This window comes from Sitophilus oryzae, unplaced genomic scaffold, assembly GCF_002938485.1.
Source record: "Sitophilus oryzae breed Bouriz unplaced genomic scaffold, Soryzae_2.0 scaffold_1436_pilon_pilon, whole genome shotgun sequence".
Classification (NCBI taxonomy): Eukaryota; Metazoa; Arthropoda; class Insecta; order Coleoptera; family Curculionidae; genus Sitophilus; species Sitophilus oryzae.
The window spans coordinates 1,229,420-1,246,916 of NW_022146100.1; the positions used below are offsets into that span (position 1 = coordinate 1,229,420).

Consider the following 17,497-nt stretch of genomic DNA (forward strand, 5'->3'; position numbering starts at 1 on the left):
CTTTTTAGAGTACTTCCATATTTTGCTTTAAAATAATTAATAAACAAAATCGTGGGCACTTAGTAAGCACTTTGTCACAATCCACAACACAAAATGAACGTATTTATACGCTCTATAGCTCTAAAAATTTTAAAGACACCTTTTTCACATTTAAAATTGACAAAATAATTAACTCAAAATTTCTCAGCTGTTATTTTTATAAGTTTACCATAGGCAACTAATAATACACACTATCATGACAAGGCCACGAATGACGTCAGGGCTACAATGACGTCACAACTGTCAGCTGAAGCGCGGGAAGAGGCGAACGTACGTCTTATGAGGATGAGCAATCCTATTAGTTTACCGTTCTTGGACTGGACTAAAGTAAAAGAAGGAGTTCGACAATATAATATGACGTGACGTTGAATGATTGCTGAACAAAGTGTTGTTACACACAACCGGTTGTTTTAAAGTTTATTTTAATCAAATAGCAAATACAAATTTATTACATTACCTCTATCTGGCTCTGGTTCCTGACTATGTCTAACCAGACTTATTGAACTGCCATCTCTGTCATCTCTATAGTAACTCCTTTCATCGTAAAACCTATCTTGCCGTTCATTTCCATAGTGATCTTCTTTGGGACTTAACACTTCAATATATCTAATTTCCTACGATATCAAATTAAGTAAATTAAACAGCTAAAAAACATTTACTTGGGATAAAAGGTGGTAAACATTATACAGGGTTGTTCACCACATACCACACGGAGTATTGTAGCTAAACAATTAGATTTTTGCAAATTGTAAGTTTTTGGTTCGTTGGAGGACCATTAGAGCTACGATTTAAAAATATTTTTACAAGATACAGAGTGTCCCAAATAAATAAAAAATATCAAAGTTGTATTTTTTTAAATGGTACATCCTGTATATTATTACATTTTTAGTTTCTACGATTAAAATAAAGGTAAATTTGATTAAGGTTTATAACACTTAAACCTTACTGTTTTTGAAATATTTGGGTTTTTGTCAAAATACAGTAATAATTTGGCGTATTTATGTTTTTAACCCAAATATTGTGCTGAAGTATTTCTATTTTCTAAATTTTGTGCTGCAATAATAAAAATTATACTACCTTATACAGTGTCTAAAAATTTATTTTAAATAATTACTAGCTTTAAACGGCAATAAGATGTTTAATTTAAATGGAACACCCTGTATATTTTATGAGAATCAGATGCGCAATTTAATTATCTATCAAATTGTATTATACCATATTTTACCTACCTCTTCAAGTTTTCCTAGAAAATGCATTTTCTTATAATTTAGACCTCATTTATCAATATACCCATGGAATATTGACATTTTAGATTATTTTTAAAGATATACCAAATTTTTAAAGAGTACAGATACTAATATTGTCGATATAGTTTGTTTATTTCATTAAGAAATAAAAAAAAAACTGTTTAAATATTTGTTAAAGAGGACCAATTAATATGATTCCAGTATTCAAACTACATTAATTGACTGTTTGCGTTGATTAATAATAATTGCTCCAACTACTACAAAACTGAATTTTGTATGTGTATTAGACAGTGTGGTAAAAAGTAACACCTTAAAAATTATATTTCATTTTTTGACAAATGCTTATTTATAACAACACAGACATTCATTTCCATAACTTATTATTATATTGATTTCTGATTCAAATCCACATTTATTTGGAATAATTTATTAACGAACATAATTAAGTATGTAATTAATTAGTATTTGGGTGGAAATAATGCTGGTATATTTAATTACTGGTATACTCTTTTATAAAGATTTAAATAGTTTTCTTTTTGCTTACAAATGGGCTAGTAATATTATCATTTTGCTAAAAACGATAATATTACTAGCCTGTACATTTTGTACATTTATTGCTTTAAAAACAATCTAAAATGTCAATATTCCATGGGTATACTGATAAATGAGGTCTAAATTATAAGAAAATGCATTTTCTACGAAAACTTGAAGGAATAGGTAAAAAGTGGTATAATATAATTTGATAGACAATTAAATTGTGCATCTGATTCTCCTAAAATATATAGGGCGTTACCTTTAAATTAAACAAGTTATTGCCGTTTAAAGCTAGAAATAATTTAAAATAAATTTTTTGACACTCTGTATGAGGTAGTAATATTTTTATTATTGCAACAAAATAACTGATCAATAGACTTCAGTAAATATTTAGTATTAAAAACTTTGATACCCTTGAAGAAACGAAGTTTTAACATTTTTACTGCAATTTCACAAAATTGAAAATATTTCAAAAACGGTATGGTTTAAGTGTAATAAACCTTAATCAAATTTACCTTTATTTTAATCGTAGAAACTAAAAATGTAATAATATACAGGGTGTTCCGTTTAAAAAAATACCACTTTGATATTTTTTATTTATTTGGGACACTCTGTATCTTATAAAAATATTTTTAAATTGTAGCTCTAATAGTCTTTCAACGAACCGCAAAAACTTACAATTTGTAAAAATCTAATTATTTAGCTACAATACTCCGTGTCGTATGTGGTGAACAACCCTATATATTATTTTTTTTTGATAGATTTTACAAATCCCTTCAACTTTTATTAGGTGTATCAAAATATTTCGTATATATGTTATATAATAAAATTTACCCTCTGTTCTTGACTTCTCTCTCGCCTTTCCTCCTTGGTATTATTAACTTTTTCTTCTTTTCGCTCACGTCTTTTTTCTCGTTCCTTTTCACTATCATCTAAACGTTTTTCTTCTTTTCGTATATATTTTTCTTTTACATCCTCTCGAGATAATTTCTCTTCGCGTTTCGTCAACCTATAAAATAATAATAATAATAATAAAATATGCGGCCAGCAGATGAATATATGTAAATTTATGAATTATAATACTTACAAAGTTGTGGTGGACTCTGAAGCGGCATTTTGATGTTTCGTTACTTTTGGTTCTTCTGGATTTTGACGACTATTTTTCTTTTCAATTTTTTCTTTCATTGCAACTTCTAAAAAATTATAAAAATTAAATATGCAGTTTTTAATACGTCGAACAATTATAAAACCTTTAGGATCGTTGTATTTTGATGTGTCCTTGCCATTAGAATATACAATATCTTGCTGATTCTTTTCAATCTATAAATATAAACAAAAATAATAAGATATGGTCGTTCACTTCGGGCACAGATTAGGTATCCCATAAGTATACAGATAAAAATCTTGTCCCTAATTCGTGGTACGAAAATTGTTTTTTATGACGGTGTGCAAACGAGTAAAATTTCCTGTGCGCAAAAATAAACTCGCCTAAAATAACAATAAACAGCGTAATAGAGAGATATCGCTATACCGAATAGCGTGCATGGACGTTAATAAGGCCAGGTGTTATTTCCTTTACGTGACGTGGTATTAACTCTCTTCATTTATAGTTATCGGATCGGAAAGAATTCTGTTCGCGTCGCGTCCGCTATTTAAACTTAACCTAACTTTGAATTTAAAACTTTGAAATTGTTTTGTTCACTAGGTATTTTAAAACTACAGGGCTAAAGTGCTTATTTCCAGTGCTTTATTGTTCAACGTCTGCCAGTGGGTTTAGGGCAACAAGCAACAAATTCTCTTAGAAGGGCTAAGTCGTCATCTGCTGTAAACCTAAACCTCTTTATAGGTTCTTTAATATTGGAAGAGGTGGAATCCATATTTTGGGCTATATTTATTTAATTAAAACTAATCCCAGCTACTTAAATATCCTTTGAATAAGAAGACTAAGGAAGGAGCATAATGCTATCCATGTATTCATGCATGGTGGGCGGAAAAAGCTCTCTAGGGTGGGGATCCTTGACAGTTCTGTTTGACGATTCATTTGACACATTTGAATTTGATTTGAAATTTTGTGGATTTGTCAGTCTTTACGGAGCTTATTTTATGTTATTTATTATTTATTCTACTACTTATAGTTGTATAAAGGTAGTAAATCTAGATGGAAATTGTGGCAGAACTTAAATTAACAGTGACGTTATCGCGATTTATCGAAAAAGACTCTAAAATAGTTGGTTGTGTAGCGTGCGGTAGATCTCGGCAAAAATTGAGTGAAATAATGGAACAACTTTTCGCTAGTAAGTGACTATATAATATACATACGTGTAGTAAACCGATCATTTATGAAATTCACTTAAATTAACTAAATTAGTATATATTTTCTTACATTTTAGCTTTTATTTACTACTTGTCAAAGATCAGATGTCAAAGAATTTTGATACGTTAATTTGACTTACCTGCGTTAGTAGCGTATCGGATGTTTGTGTTAATAAATACTTATTATAACTTATCTATTTTTATTAGAATTATATATTTTTATAACAATTTTAATAACTACCAACATTTATTCACAACGTAAAATAAAATAACAAATTATTGAGTCTACCCCACGTCTACCCTACATCATAGTTTTACATTTTTTAAATAAAATTAGAACGGCACTGATAAACCGGCCATATTTGAGGCCCATCGCGGTGTACCTAAGATTTTTGATATGCTCCTTCCTTAGTCTTCTTATTCAAAGGAAATATCAAATTACCTACTAAAACTAAAGTAATAATTCAAAACAATTCAAACATAACCTAAAATAAAAGATCTCGCCGGCCGGCCCCGGTTGTTAAATACCCGCACATGCCCATTTCAGCAATTTTTAAACGTTATTTAGAAATAGCCCTTAGTGTAATTGATCCGCAAATTACGTCAGGCGGTAACGTTATTAGCGGGTGTTGCGTTAAAAAATTTGACTCGCGCATATCGTAACCATGATAAGGTACGCGTAAATACTGCATAACGCTATTCGGTTTTCCGATATCTCTCTAATAACTGTGCCGGTCAGGCGCTGTGCACAATTTTACAGGCCATAAATGGGCATGCTATGTGCGCAAACTAGTAACCTAACTAGTGCCCGATTCCGAAAACTGGAACCACGAAAAACAATAAAGAAAAAACAAAGTTTATAATCTGTATAATCTGTGGTATAACTAGTCAAAATTTCAAAATATGCTATTTTATTTTACAATTCCGCAAGAACACTTAAATTTATTAAACGCGGATGTTTGTTATTATAAGAAATAGTAAACGTCGATAAAAAGGTCTGCAAAAAGGGAAATTAAATATGGTGGTAGGTAAGTATTTCACTTTTTTACCACTCTATTTTTATTAGAGTTTATTAGTGCTATTTAGAAGAAAAAACATACTTTTTAAAAGTGCTCAATAAGAAATTCTTTACCAGCTTGTGATAAAAAATGAGCGTCAAATTTTTATTCTACACATCCGCCTCGCCGTTTTTGGAGGTTTCAGAACGGGTAATAACCTAACCTCGAACCAAACTCATATAAGTACAAAAAAATACAGGGTGGCGCACCTCATTCGCCTCGGTTAATTATACAAAAACGGAAAGATGTAGGAACAAAATATTTTATGGGTACATGTAGGAAGGCAATGTGCATAATTTAAAATTATTTTGAAATGTACAGGGTGTGTCAGAACTAAGATCCATACCAAAATTATATTTTTTTCTCTTTCCCCACATATACCCATAAAAAACATTGTTTCGACATTTTTCCGTTTTCGTATTATCAGCCGAGGTGAATAGCTGCGCCACATCCTGTATATCAAAGTATTGTATCAAACCTTTTCCTTCTCAACTGGTATATGAAAATCTCCTTCTTTCATCATATGGCCTCCATTTAATCGTTGTTTTAAATGTCCAAGATAACTACTTGATAAAGTAAATAAATCCTGTCTATTGTTTTTTTCCTCATCTCTAACCTTTTCGATTCTTTTCTCCAAGAACTGTGCTAAAATATATATACAGGGTTGTATTGCAAACTATATTTTTATAAGGTACACCAAATAAACGAACATTAACGTTGAATTTTCTAAATAGAACCCTCTATATTATTACATTTTGTGTTTCTAAGAATAAAATAAAGGTACGAGCCCTAACAACTATATGTTGGGATAAGGTTATATTTTGGAATTATTGCCCTGGTGTTTCAAAATGACTGAAAAATATATGTTTAATTTTTTAAATATAAACATAGCCATATATCCTAAACAACTTGACAATATTTTTATGAATTTGTAAATCAATCCATATTTACTGTAGCGGATTTTGTTCATAAAAGGACAAATTTGCTGACAACTAAATGTTGGGACAAGTATTTTTAAATAATTAATATCATCATAGGCGGCTTTGCTATAAACGTCACAAATGTCGCAAACTGTTTCCTTCAGCAATGACAGCTTGTAAGTGACTCGATACTTTGAGTAGTGAGATTTACTGTCAGTAATTTTAATTTTTTTAATTTTTAATTTTGTTAATTATTTAATTCAAAGTAATGGTCCGTGGAAAAGCTACAAATCAAAAACTACGCGAAATTATCATTCGTCAATACAGTACGGGAAAAACAATTCGAAAAATTTCTGATGATTTAAGTATTCCAAAAACCACGGTCTTTAATATAATAAAAAAAATACGGCGAATCTGCCAATGTAGACGTTAGAGGTAAAAGTTCGGGAAGGCCAAAGGTTGTATCTCAAAGAGATTTACGAAATTTAGTAAAAATTTGCAAGTCTGCGAGAAGAAGTACTCTTCGCGAACTATCAGTTAAATGGAATACTGTAACTGGTTTAAATATATCAAGAGAATGTTGCCGAAAATATATCCATAAATGTGGTCTGGGGTTTTACAAGGTAAACTTTATTTTGTGTGGATAATCAATTACCTGAAGATTATTGATACAAATTCTTATTTAGGCCAAAGAAAAACCGCTACTGACAGAAATTCAAAAGAAAAATCGCTACAATTGGGCAAAATCTAAATTATCACATTAACACAAAATGATTGAAATAAGGTCATATTTAGTGATGAGTCTAAATTTGATGTTTGCGTTGGAGATTATCGAAAACGAATAATACGAAATAAAGCAGAAGCCTTTCATAGAGATTGCTTAAAGAGGGTTGTTAAATTTCCTAAGGGGATTATGGTTTGGGGTTGCATGTCAGCAAGAGGTTTGGGCAAATTAAATTTTATATATGGCACTGTTAACTCCCAACCAAAAATATCAACATATACTTGAGACCTCACTTTTGTCTAGTGCTCAAGAATTGTTTCCAAACGAAGACTATATTTTGCAACAAGATGGAGCATCGTGCCATTCAGCAAAATCAACTAAAAATTGGTTCGGTAATAATAATATAAAAGTTCTATCCTATCCTGCAAGTAGTCCGGACCTCAATGTTATAGAAACTGTGTGGCATAAAATGAAGCAATATTTAAGAAACCACCCTCAACGAACAATTTTTGATTTGCGGACAAAACTGCAGGAAATTTGGGATAATTTTTCTTCTCAAATGTGCCAATCTTTGGTAAATACAATGCCATTAAGAGTTCAGGCAGTTGTTAAGGCGAAAGGTGATGTAACTCCATATTAAACAAATTTCTTGTTGTGCTGTCCCAATATATAGTTGTCAGCAAATTTGGCTTGATTTTGGCAAAATAAGCTATTATCAAAAGTGATTTGTTAGCAAAGTTATATAAATATAGTAAAATTGTCTAGATCATATTGTAATGTTTGAATTTAGAATAATAAACAAAATAAATTGAGTCGTTTTAACAAATTACTATTTTTATTGCAAAAAAGACCTTGTCCCAACTTATAGTTGTTAGGGCTCGTAGATACTCATAAGACTTTCTTATCGCGCTCATTTAAAATCTTTATTCGTGTCAGGCAAGTATTAAATCCCATTGAATTCGTCCGGCAATTAACACATATTTTTTAATATCATCTAATAAACACGCTGTAAAAATTTTAGAATGCCTAAAGCATGTTTTCCAGGTATAATAATTAAACATATTTGGAATGGTCGGGTTACACTTTACACCCGAAAAAAAAGTCTGGCATACTTATTTCTAGGTTAAATAGATGCTAAAATTTAAGAATAAACAAATTTCAAGTTGCCTAAAAAATGTTTTTTGGATTTATTTTTTTGCAAATGTTATTGGTTGCGCAGTAGCGAAATAGCCCCAACCCCCCAGCCAGACTTAGGATTCTGGGTTCACCAGTTAAAAAACTATACACTTTTAGTTATTCTAGCTTGCCTAAAATATGTTCTCTAAATATGTCGTCAGTTCTTAGGCTATTGGGTAACTTCGAAAATTCGCGTTTACCGTAAAATTCGACATACTATACACATATTAATTATTATTACGATAGAAATAATTACTTACCCAATTTAATTAGCACAGGAAAAAATGGAATAATCTTAATTAAAATAATAAGTGAATTTCGTATTTGAACGTAATCTTTAGATTCTAAACACGTCACAACTGCTTTGGCTAGTTTATAATGCCATTTATGACACACATGGCGATAATTCTCATAACCAACATTATCAAGGCTATCAGCGGTATGGTTACTAACTCTAAAAGAATAATTATTAAAAATAAAAAGAAACAAAGTAATTATTAACCAACCTATATTTGGTAACAAAACCAGGATAATCTGCACATTCTTTCTCAAATACCTCTTTTGACTTGTGCCATCTCATCACAGTTTCTAACATTGCATACAAAAACCTTCCATATCTCATTGCTTCATTTTCAGTACATGATATTATAGAATATGTGACATCACAAAACAACTACAAATATATTTTTTAAGAAAGTGACAAATGCCAGGAACTATATAATTGTTATTAGTTATTATTTGTTACAACTTACTCTATCATAGCACAATAATGTAGAAAAATTGGGAGTTTTTAACATATGAATTGTATGGACAAATTTAGCACAATATACAGCATCAATTTGAGTGAAAGTACATCTTGGAAACAAACATAATTGTAAGAATCTTGTAATGGATTCTGTTTTAGCTGATTTTCCTGTTCTGGATAGAAACCAAAAGTCCTTTTCTTGTTTCAATCTAAACATAACTTTATCTACATGCTCCGTTTGTTTCTTTTTCTCGTCCTGTAATTTTTCTATCAATGACTGAAATCGTTCTTGTTCTTTTTTCCCTAAAAGGTAATCACATTAATGTACAGGGTGGTCGAAATTGGTCTGTTTTAACCGAGAAAACCTATTTCCTGACTAGATAGAGCAAAACCGACATAAATGTCATGGGCTCGATTTCTGAGACACGTCTAATGGCGTAAACCACGGGGGTGTCACTTGTATGGGAAAACAGGCAACAGTCAAATTTAAACGTGCCAGGATAAACGACAAAGAAAGCAACATCTGCCAGGCATTGGCTTTCTTTGTCACTCACATTACTTAAATCATGATACCGCGGCCATTTTGCCAACAAACAAGCATGAAAGAAGCTGGCCGGCTGTCCTGGCAAGTGATTTAAAACAATTTTGCTTTTTTACAATATTAAATTACCATTTGGATGTATTTAATGCGATTATTCAATTAACTGGTAAGTCAGAAATTACACACAAATACTTTATTCGTAAATACAACTGAGATGTAAACGTATTTTTGTATTTTTAGATTTCAAGATAGAACTCAAGAACAGTTAACCTAATAGGACTGCTCATTCAGCCAAAAGTGTCCGCCAGGTGCATGCGAAAACTACTCGCTTTGTGACGTAATTGTAGTCCTTGTCATGGTTATTAGCAAATACGTTTTAATAAAATATACGGAGAGTACCGCTTAAATTCCTGTCCCGATGTTGAAGGATGGCTATAGAATGTCAATGCATTTCCTACATAAGTCTATCCTTGTTCGGGAGGAGGTTTTCTGCGCTTGCTCGATCTGTAAGCACTTTGATTGGACAGTTCCAAATCATATGATATGTTTTGTTTTGGTTTTATTTATTTTAAGTTGAGGTTAAAGACGTTCTAATAATTGAATTAAATCTTTCGAAAAATTGGAAGTTTTTGTTAAATATTCTGAAATCAAATAAGTTTGATAATGTAACATTATGCGCATATTTATCAATTGAGATATTTTAATCGTATCCAACATGTTATGGCAAAACACTTTTTCAACCAAAAGTTTTCAGATATCTTCGATTTAGTTATTTTCGAATGTTTATTTTGTTTATATCTATTACAAACTCAAGGAGCAACAGTTTTTTACAAGTAGTGTTAATTTTGATGCTGGTGCAATACTTCTACTCGTTAAAATAAGTTTATTATAAATATTACAGACATTTAAAAAAATAGGCTATGGAATAGGTATATAAAAATTATTTTATATCTGTCTCACAATGGGGGGCTCCTAGTAGCGTAATAGGTATCTGCAGTGCGATTCTGTAAACATTTCCCTGTCTAGTGACTCATCAATCGTATACAAATAGCATAGGCTCGATAGGAAATTTCTTGCTACAGAGCTTACAGAATCCCATTGCTGATTTCTAAAATTCTTTTTCTAGATAGGCTTCCGCATCGTAAAAACTCCTATTTTATGGTATGTAATTAGTATTCTGAAGGTATTAAAATATTTTAATATCAATATAGTTTTTTCACTGAAACTCGAGTTAAATCTTAATATACATTATTCATATTGTCGTTTTAGAGATTGTGCTTTTATACTTACTATTATGAAAATTTACTGAATAAAATATATAGTTGCAATCCTTTTACTGAACTCCTTAATTTCTTGTTTTATGAGGGGATAATTTTTGCTTATTTAGGTACTAATTTTAATCAGACCATTTTTTAATGAACTCATTTATATTTATATCATATCGTTCTAAGTAGACTTTGTTGTGTTAGACAATTATTATTAAATAAAACGAATGAAAAAAAGTGACAGGTACGATATTTTTTTTTTAAATTCAAAAAATAATTTAGTAAAACCACAATTATTAAGAAATTGTCTTAAAAACTTCGTAGTACAAATTGCATATCTATTTCACTTTTTTTAAAATTCAAAAAATAATTTAGTAAAACCTCAATTAAGGAACTGTCTTAAGAACTTAGTATTACAAATTGCATATCTATTTCACTCGACTTAAAAATTGCAGCAAAACAAAGTATAACAGTACATTTTTTACTGTCTATTGTTTCTTTTACTGCCCATGTATTTATGATCAATAATCAACATCAGTCCTGGTTTAAAATGAAACAAAAGTAATTCTTTATTATTAACATATTTTTTATTAAACAAATATAACTAAAAGTATGTACATATTAAGTTTATACATAAATCAAGCTAGATACAAAAAATATAATTATTTACATTGTTGCATTGTAAATACTCTTTTATATTATGAAAAAAAAACAATAATAATTTACAATAAGACAGTTTGTGTGTAACTGTGTAAGCATTATAATTAGCCTTATGTAGTCTCTATTTTTAGTCTTTACATTATAATGTCATTTTTATTTTAAAATAGTAAGACTAAATATAATGCTTTTAACAATTATTGATTTTTGAATAAAATTAGTTTCGTATATTTTTGTCTTATATTAACATCCCTTTCATTTCTGATTTTGCTTTCATGAAACAAACGAACATCGAGAAAAATTTCTATTATTAATTTGGTTAGTTGGCTTCTACCACACAAAAAGCAGTAGCCCATTCGCATTGTTCTATTAATTAAACTACAGCAAAAGTCTTTAAAACTAAATCACAAAATTGTCAATAAACGCACAAAGATTAAAATACAAACGAAAACACAGTACACGTGGAAAACACAGAAAGTTAGAGAAAACACTAATGGCGACTGCCCAAGTCCAAACTGAAAACAAAACGCCGACGACGCGTCCAAAAATAAATCGATAACCCATCTCGACACCATTCGGCCAATAGAAAAGTAGCATTTCGGCGCATGTGCATTACATCCATCTACTGAACAAGGATGGACTTATGTCAAACTCGATCTTCTGTCCTTCAATCCTGGGACATGAATTCTCTCATTGCTCTTATGGGGAGGCCGCAGTATATTTTAATTAAAATGTATTTGGTTATTAGTCCTTATCCGGCAACCAATAATACACACACGTGCATTATTGGTTGCCGAATGTAAAACGTTCATTATTTAGTTTAATTATTTAAACACCTTATATGTATGCAGTATAGAAAATTAATTGTATAAATCGTATTAAATACTCGGATAATGCATTTTTAAGAACAGCAGTTCCCAGCATCACCTTTCGCAAGCATTCTTTTTAGAGTACTTCCATATTTTGCTTTAAAATAATTAATAAACAATATCGTAGGCACTTAGTAAGCACTTTGTCACAATCCACAACACAAAATGAACGTATTTATACACTCTATAGCTCTAAAAACTTTAATAACACCTTTTTCACATTTAAAATTGACAAAATAATTAACTCAAAATTTCTCAGCTGTTATTTTGATAAGTTTACCATAGGCAACTAGAATACACACTATCATGACAAGGACTACAGTGACGTGACAACTGTCAGCTGAAGCGCGGGAAGAGGCGAACGCACGTCTTATGAGGATGAGCAATCCTATTAGTTTACCGTTCTTGGATAGAACTTGCCTGGCAACGTACCTGTTTAACTAAACGTATTATTTCCTGATAAATAATATCAAAACACGTAAGTACCTCTATAATTTATGATGAAAAATGATTTTGATTATGTTTTATGTTATTTAAATACTTTCTAACCTCAAATAATAGTAAGATCCTTGTTTATATCGCACAGCCCGTTCAAAACTGTATTGTCTTCAAAAAATGTTTACAAAACAAACAATTATTACAAAAACAATGTCCTTTAATCTGATTTATACCTCAGAAGGATGCCAGTAAAATTCTATTAAATCAACATTATATTATTTGGCCATTAATGTATGCAAAAAGGAGCATATTGCCTTAACTTAAACTTTCTTTTACTTCTCTTGACAATGTTCTCTATATTCTCTATTTTGAGTTAGTAAACATTTGAACGGGATGATCTGATAAAACTATTTTTTGATGCATTTTTTGGTTGTTTATGCGTTTCGTTGGCTTTGTTAGCTTATATTTATTTGGTATAATAGTTTTTTTTGCCTTTGGAATGGCATGCATTAAGGCTAGATAGTGTTTCATTAGATCATTAAAGGAATTTAAATTAGCACATATTTTTTGTGATATTAGTGTGTTATTGTGATACAACTACTAGGTAGTTGTATCATAGTGCCTTATGCATGTTATTTACCTATTATATACTTATGTATTATCAGTAAATAGATGATAACATACTACTAAAATGTATTTTTAATAGTATGTTTATCTTTTCAATTCACTAGTTATTTGCAAAATGTATTTTGAACTAATTTAAGTCATTAATTGATCATCTTTCGTTTTCAGGTTCCGGGATATTCTTTTTCATTGTTAAAAAATATATATATTTCAATATTATTGTAATATAAATGCAGCTCTAAAAAATAAATGATATTGTTTACTAAATGTGTAATTTATTTACTATGAATTTTCTCTGAAAATAATAAGTTTTTAATAATATCGTTGATTTGCTGTGTAAAGTTAATAGACATATTTTTTAATACTTTAAATTATATTAAAGTAATAAAAAATATGTTTATTAACTTTAAACAGTAAATCAGTGACACTTATAAAAATATTTTTTTAAAAAATTTCCTCTCTTTTAAGCCCCGCCCCTCCAATTCCCCTCAATTTAACTAGTACTGCCAGGCTACACCAGGTGGCGTCTGTTTCCAATTTTTAACATGAAGTTAGCATTTCTTTAATGTACCTATTCTCTGGCGTAAACCGTCTCTTGATATTTTCACTATTTTTTACCATTTGGAAAATTGCCCATAACTTTTGTATTTCGCGTAATAATAAAATTCTGTAAAAAAGTTCTTAAGGCACTTTTTTAAGCACAATTCAGTGGCGTAGTCAGGTTTTTTTCTATACTTGCTTTTTTTGTCAGAAATAATAAAAAAATATAACTTTTTAAATAGATATCATAGTTGGCTATGAACTTAAAAAATGCTGGTGTTTAACCCTTTCCAATGATATAAAGTTATGTGTATTTATTTCTAAAAATGAGAGAAATATTAGGTTTTTTATCTTTGTGTCGAAGCGGGTCTTGATTTTGTGTCACAAATCCGTGTAAAAACAAATAAACTAGACACATTTTTGGCACCTATACTATGATAAAAAAATATTTTCGTGAAGAAAGCCGAGTAAGTGTGAGTCACTAGCAAAACATTTCTTTGTACAGTTTACAGAATGACACCCTAGGTTATTTACTTATTTGTGCTTTGTTATATATTACTTAACTTTCTTCTATTAAAACTATATGCACAGTTATATTCAATACACATACCTTTATTGCCGGTAGTCGCTTCCATAGCAGCTACTGATTGCTGTTTAACTTTATTAATAGCTTGTTGATAGGTTTCTTCAGGTACAAACAAATCATACATGGTTAGCGACCAAAACGTAGCTAAAAACTGTGCTGTGATATCTTCCCAAGTCTTAGGCGTATGAAGAGGCAAAAGAGAACTATGCACTGGTTGCATTATTTCCTGCACTGCATCATAATATTTCTGATTTTTAACTGATATAGACATTTTCTTGTAATTTGAATCAGCTTTCCTCAATTGATCATATTTTTGCTAAAGAAATTGGATTATTATTTTGTGAAGCAAAAAAACTAAATATATTTTATAGGAGTAATTAGAAAGAAAGTGTTTTTTATGATAAAACATTTCATTTTTACATAGATAATCTTAAAATAAATAAAAAAATTACCACCCAGGGCTTCCAAAAAATCTATGAGTATTAGTATTTTAATAAAGCACGCTTTTAGATGTGTCAAAAAACTTTTAATAAGAGTAACTTTAACTCTACATATATGTTTCGGCTTGTTAGGCCTTTTTCAAGAGTTTTTTAAGAACTAATCGTCTAACTACACTGTAACTATATATATATTTGCTATGGGGGTGGGTTCAGAGAGTTTACAATAGGGGTAATAAAAAATGTGTTTAGAAATCCTTGTTGGTCGTTAACATTATTTTCGTTTTTAACAGATTTTAGTATTTCTAACTGTTCAAGGTAATTTAAGCGTCTGCCTTTTGTTTCTCTGTGTAGTAACTTAATTGAGTTTTCATTAATTTTGTGATTATTTACTATACAATGAGTTACAAGACCAGAACTATGCTGGAGATTATTAATAGGCTTTACATGTTCTTTAATCCTTATATCTAAATTTTTACCTGTTTGGCCTATGTACACGGCATCACAATCATTGCAATCCACCCTATAGACACCCGACTTATTTTTGACATTAGTTTTGTCTTTATTATTTAATAAAATTTGACCTACATTTCTTTTATTTACGTTAATAGTTTTACATCCTATTTTATTGAGATTATTTGATATTTTGTTAGTTAAATTAGGAATGTAGTTTAAAAGTCGATAATTGCTATTGTCTTTAGAATTAGCGGAATAAAAAATTTTCATTAATATTTTGTTTTGTTTTTTCTTTAGCATATTATCAATAAGGGAACACTTATATCCATTGTTGATGGCGATTTGTTTAATAATATTTAACTCTTTTTTAAAATTCTCTGGGCTCAGTGGAAACATTACTAATCTATGAATTAAACTATGAAAGGGTGACATTTTGATTTGCCAGGATTGGCAAATCAAAATGTCACCCTTTTTAACATTATTAAATTTTAATTTTAACATTATTAAATTCAATTAACCCGAGAATACAATTTACTATTGAAAAAGGTATTAATACCATCAATTTTCTTGATTTTACAATTATAAAACAGTCTAATAGATTACAATTTGATATTTACAGAAAACCCACTACCACAGACACTGTAATACATAGTCAATCACACCAATCCTGGCAAATCAAAATGTCTATGGCCTCCATACCGTTATATAGTAATTTTTTTAAAAAAATATCAAAAAATATGCCTTTTTTATTTAATATCTCAGAAACTATCATCAAAACATATTTAATAATATCTTATTAGGATTATGTTAAGTGATCAGAAAGAAAGCCAAAAATGCAATAATATATAGGGTGTTCCATTTAAAAAAAAATAATCCTGATCCACTCACACTTTTTTGAGCCACCCTGTAGAGGTTTAATTATTTTCCCGAAATACATTGTAATGCATGCTTTAGGTCTGAGCTTAAAAAACGAGTTATTGCCGGACCCTTTACATTTGTACTGCTGATTTTTCTATTTATAAAAACCTTTGATTCAAAGATAAAAACATATTTGAATACTTACATTAATTGCATGGTTAAACATAGGCCTCGCCAGAAAAAATGCAACTTCAGTAGGAATATGATAATCTAACAACATACTTTGCACACTCGGTAATTTATTCACATATTCATCTACTGACAATGTAGAACCAAGAAATGTTCCGAACTGAACAAGTGTATCTTGACACTGATCAGATAACTTCCCAACCAGTTTTAGATGACTTTTCTGAGTTTCTTTATAAACTACACAATAATTCTGCTGCGCCATGAGCAAGCACAGAGCGACGGCCAAGTCGTTTTCGGACAGAGATTCCTTTAGACGCAACGAAGACTTTTTTGTGTTTCGAATCTGACTAAAATAGCCAGCCTAAAAATTTGTTTCAATTTTAAATACATCTATATATAAAAAAAAAGAAAACAAAATACACACACCGGAAAAATCTAGGGATATCATTTTATTAAAGTTAAAAATAAATGTTTTGAATAAACAACCACATATTTGTAGGCCGATTCTTTCTACTTCGATTGAAACGAAGTAGTCACACTAGTTATTTCTAAATTTGGGATATTTGCAGAAGTGTTTGTGCATTTTTTGTCAAATGTATAAAAAGCACCTAGCATCAATTGTTCGAATTTAACCTGTACTGGCTATGTTTTTATGATAACTGGCCAGAATTCATTCAAATAACTCTGTTTAGTATTAAACAACATTATGGAGCGTAGACATCTTAACAGAGACGAAATCTAGGGGCCATGGGATGCTCGAAGCTGGAATGCGCCAAATCGACGTAGCTAGAGCATTAAATACAACGCAAAGTGTAATATCGCGATTACGTGCACGCTACCGTGAAAGTGGTGATGTTGCTGAAAGGCACACAGGGCGACATCGTATTACTACCCCTCAGCAAGATCATTTTTTACAATTAAATGCTCGACGCCGACCGACTCTTACAGCACCAGAGCTTAGTTTAATTCTCCAGGAAACACATAATGTAACCGTTAGTCCTCATACTGTTTGCAATAGATTAAGAGAGGTCAACTTAAGAAGCAGACGCCCTTGCAGATCTCAACCCTTAACGAGAAGAAATCGAGAGGTACGATATTTGTGGGCTCAAGATCATGTTCAGTGGTCGAATGAACAATGGGCCAATGTTCTCTTCACGGATGAGTCACGCTTTGGAATTCATCCGGATTTGAGAAGGCTTAGGGTATGGAGAGAACCGGGAAATCTTATTCGGTTGGATCATGTTCAGGAAGTGCACCCTTATGAAGGTGGAACAGTTATGG

General features: G+C 30.5%; 1 protein-coding gene across 3 annotated transcripts in view; it reads right to left on the reverse strand.

Moving 5' to 3' along the window:
• Positions 1–17,497, reverse strand: part of LOC115876412 (THO complex subunit 2) — a 74,875-nt gene that overhangs the window by 20,826 nt on the left and 36,552 nt on the right. For all 3 annotated transcript variants that reach the window (XM_030892188.1, XM_030892189.1, XM_030892187.1), the window contains exons 14-23: positions 16,233–16,577; positions 14,301–14,592; positions 8,764–9,059; positions 8,518–8,684; positions 8,272–8,465; positions 5,670–5,836; positions 3,071–3,140; positions 2,908–3,013; positions 2,655–2,829; positions 497–653 (exon numbers count right to left, since the gene is read on the reverse strand). In XM_030892188.1, coding sequence (XP_030748048.1) covers positions 497–653; positions 2,655–2,829; positions 2,908–3,013; positions 3,071–3,140; positions 5,670–5,836; positions 8,272–8,465; positions 8,518–8,684; positions 8,764–9,059; positions 14,301–14,592; positions 16,233–16,577 — 1,969 coding nt within the window. The remainder of the gene's footprint in view (positions 1–496; positions 654–2,654; positions 2,830–2,907; positions 3,014–3,070; positions 3,141–5,669; positions 5,837–8,271; positions 8,466–8,517; positions 8,685–8,763; positions 9,060–14,300; positions 14,593–16,232; positions 16,578–17,497) is intronic.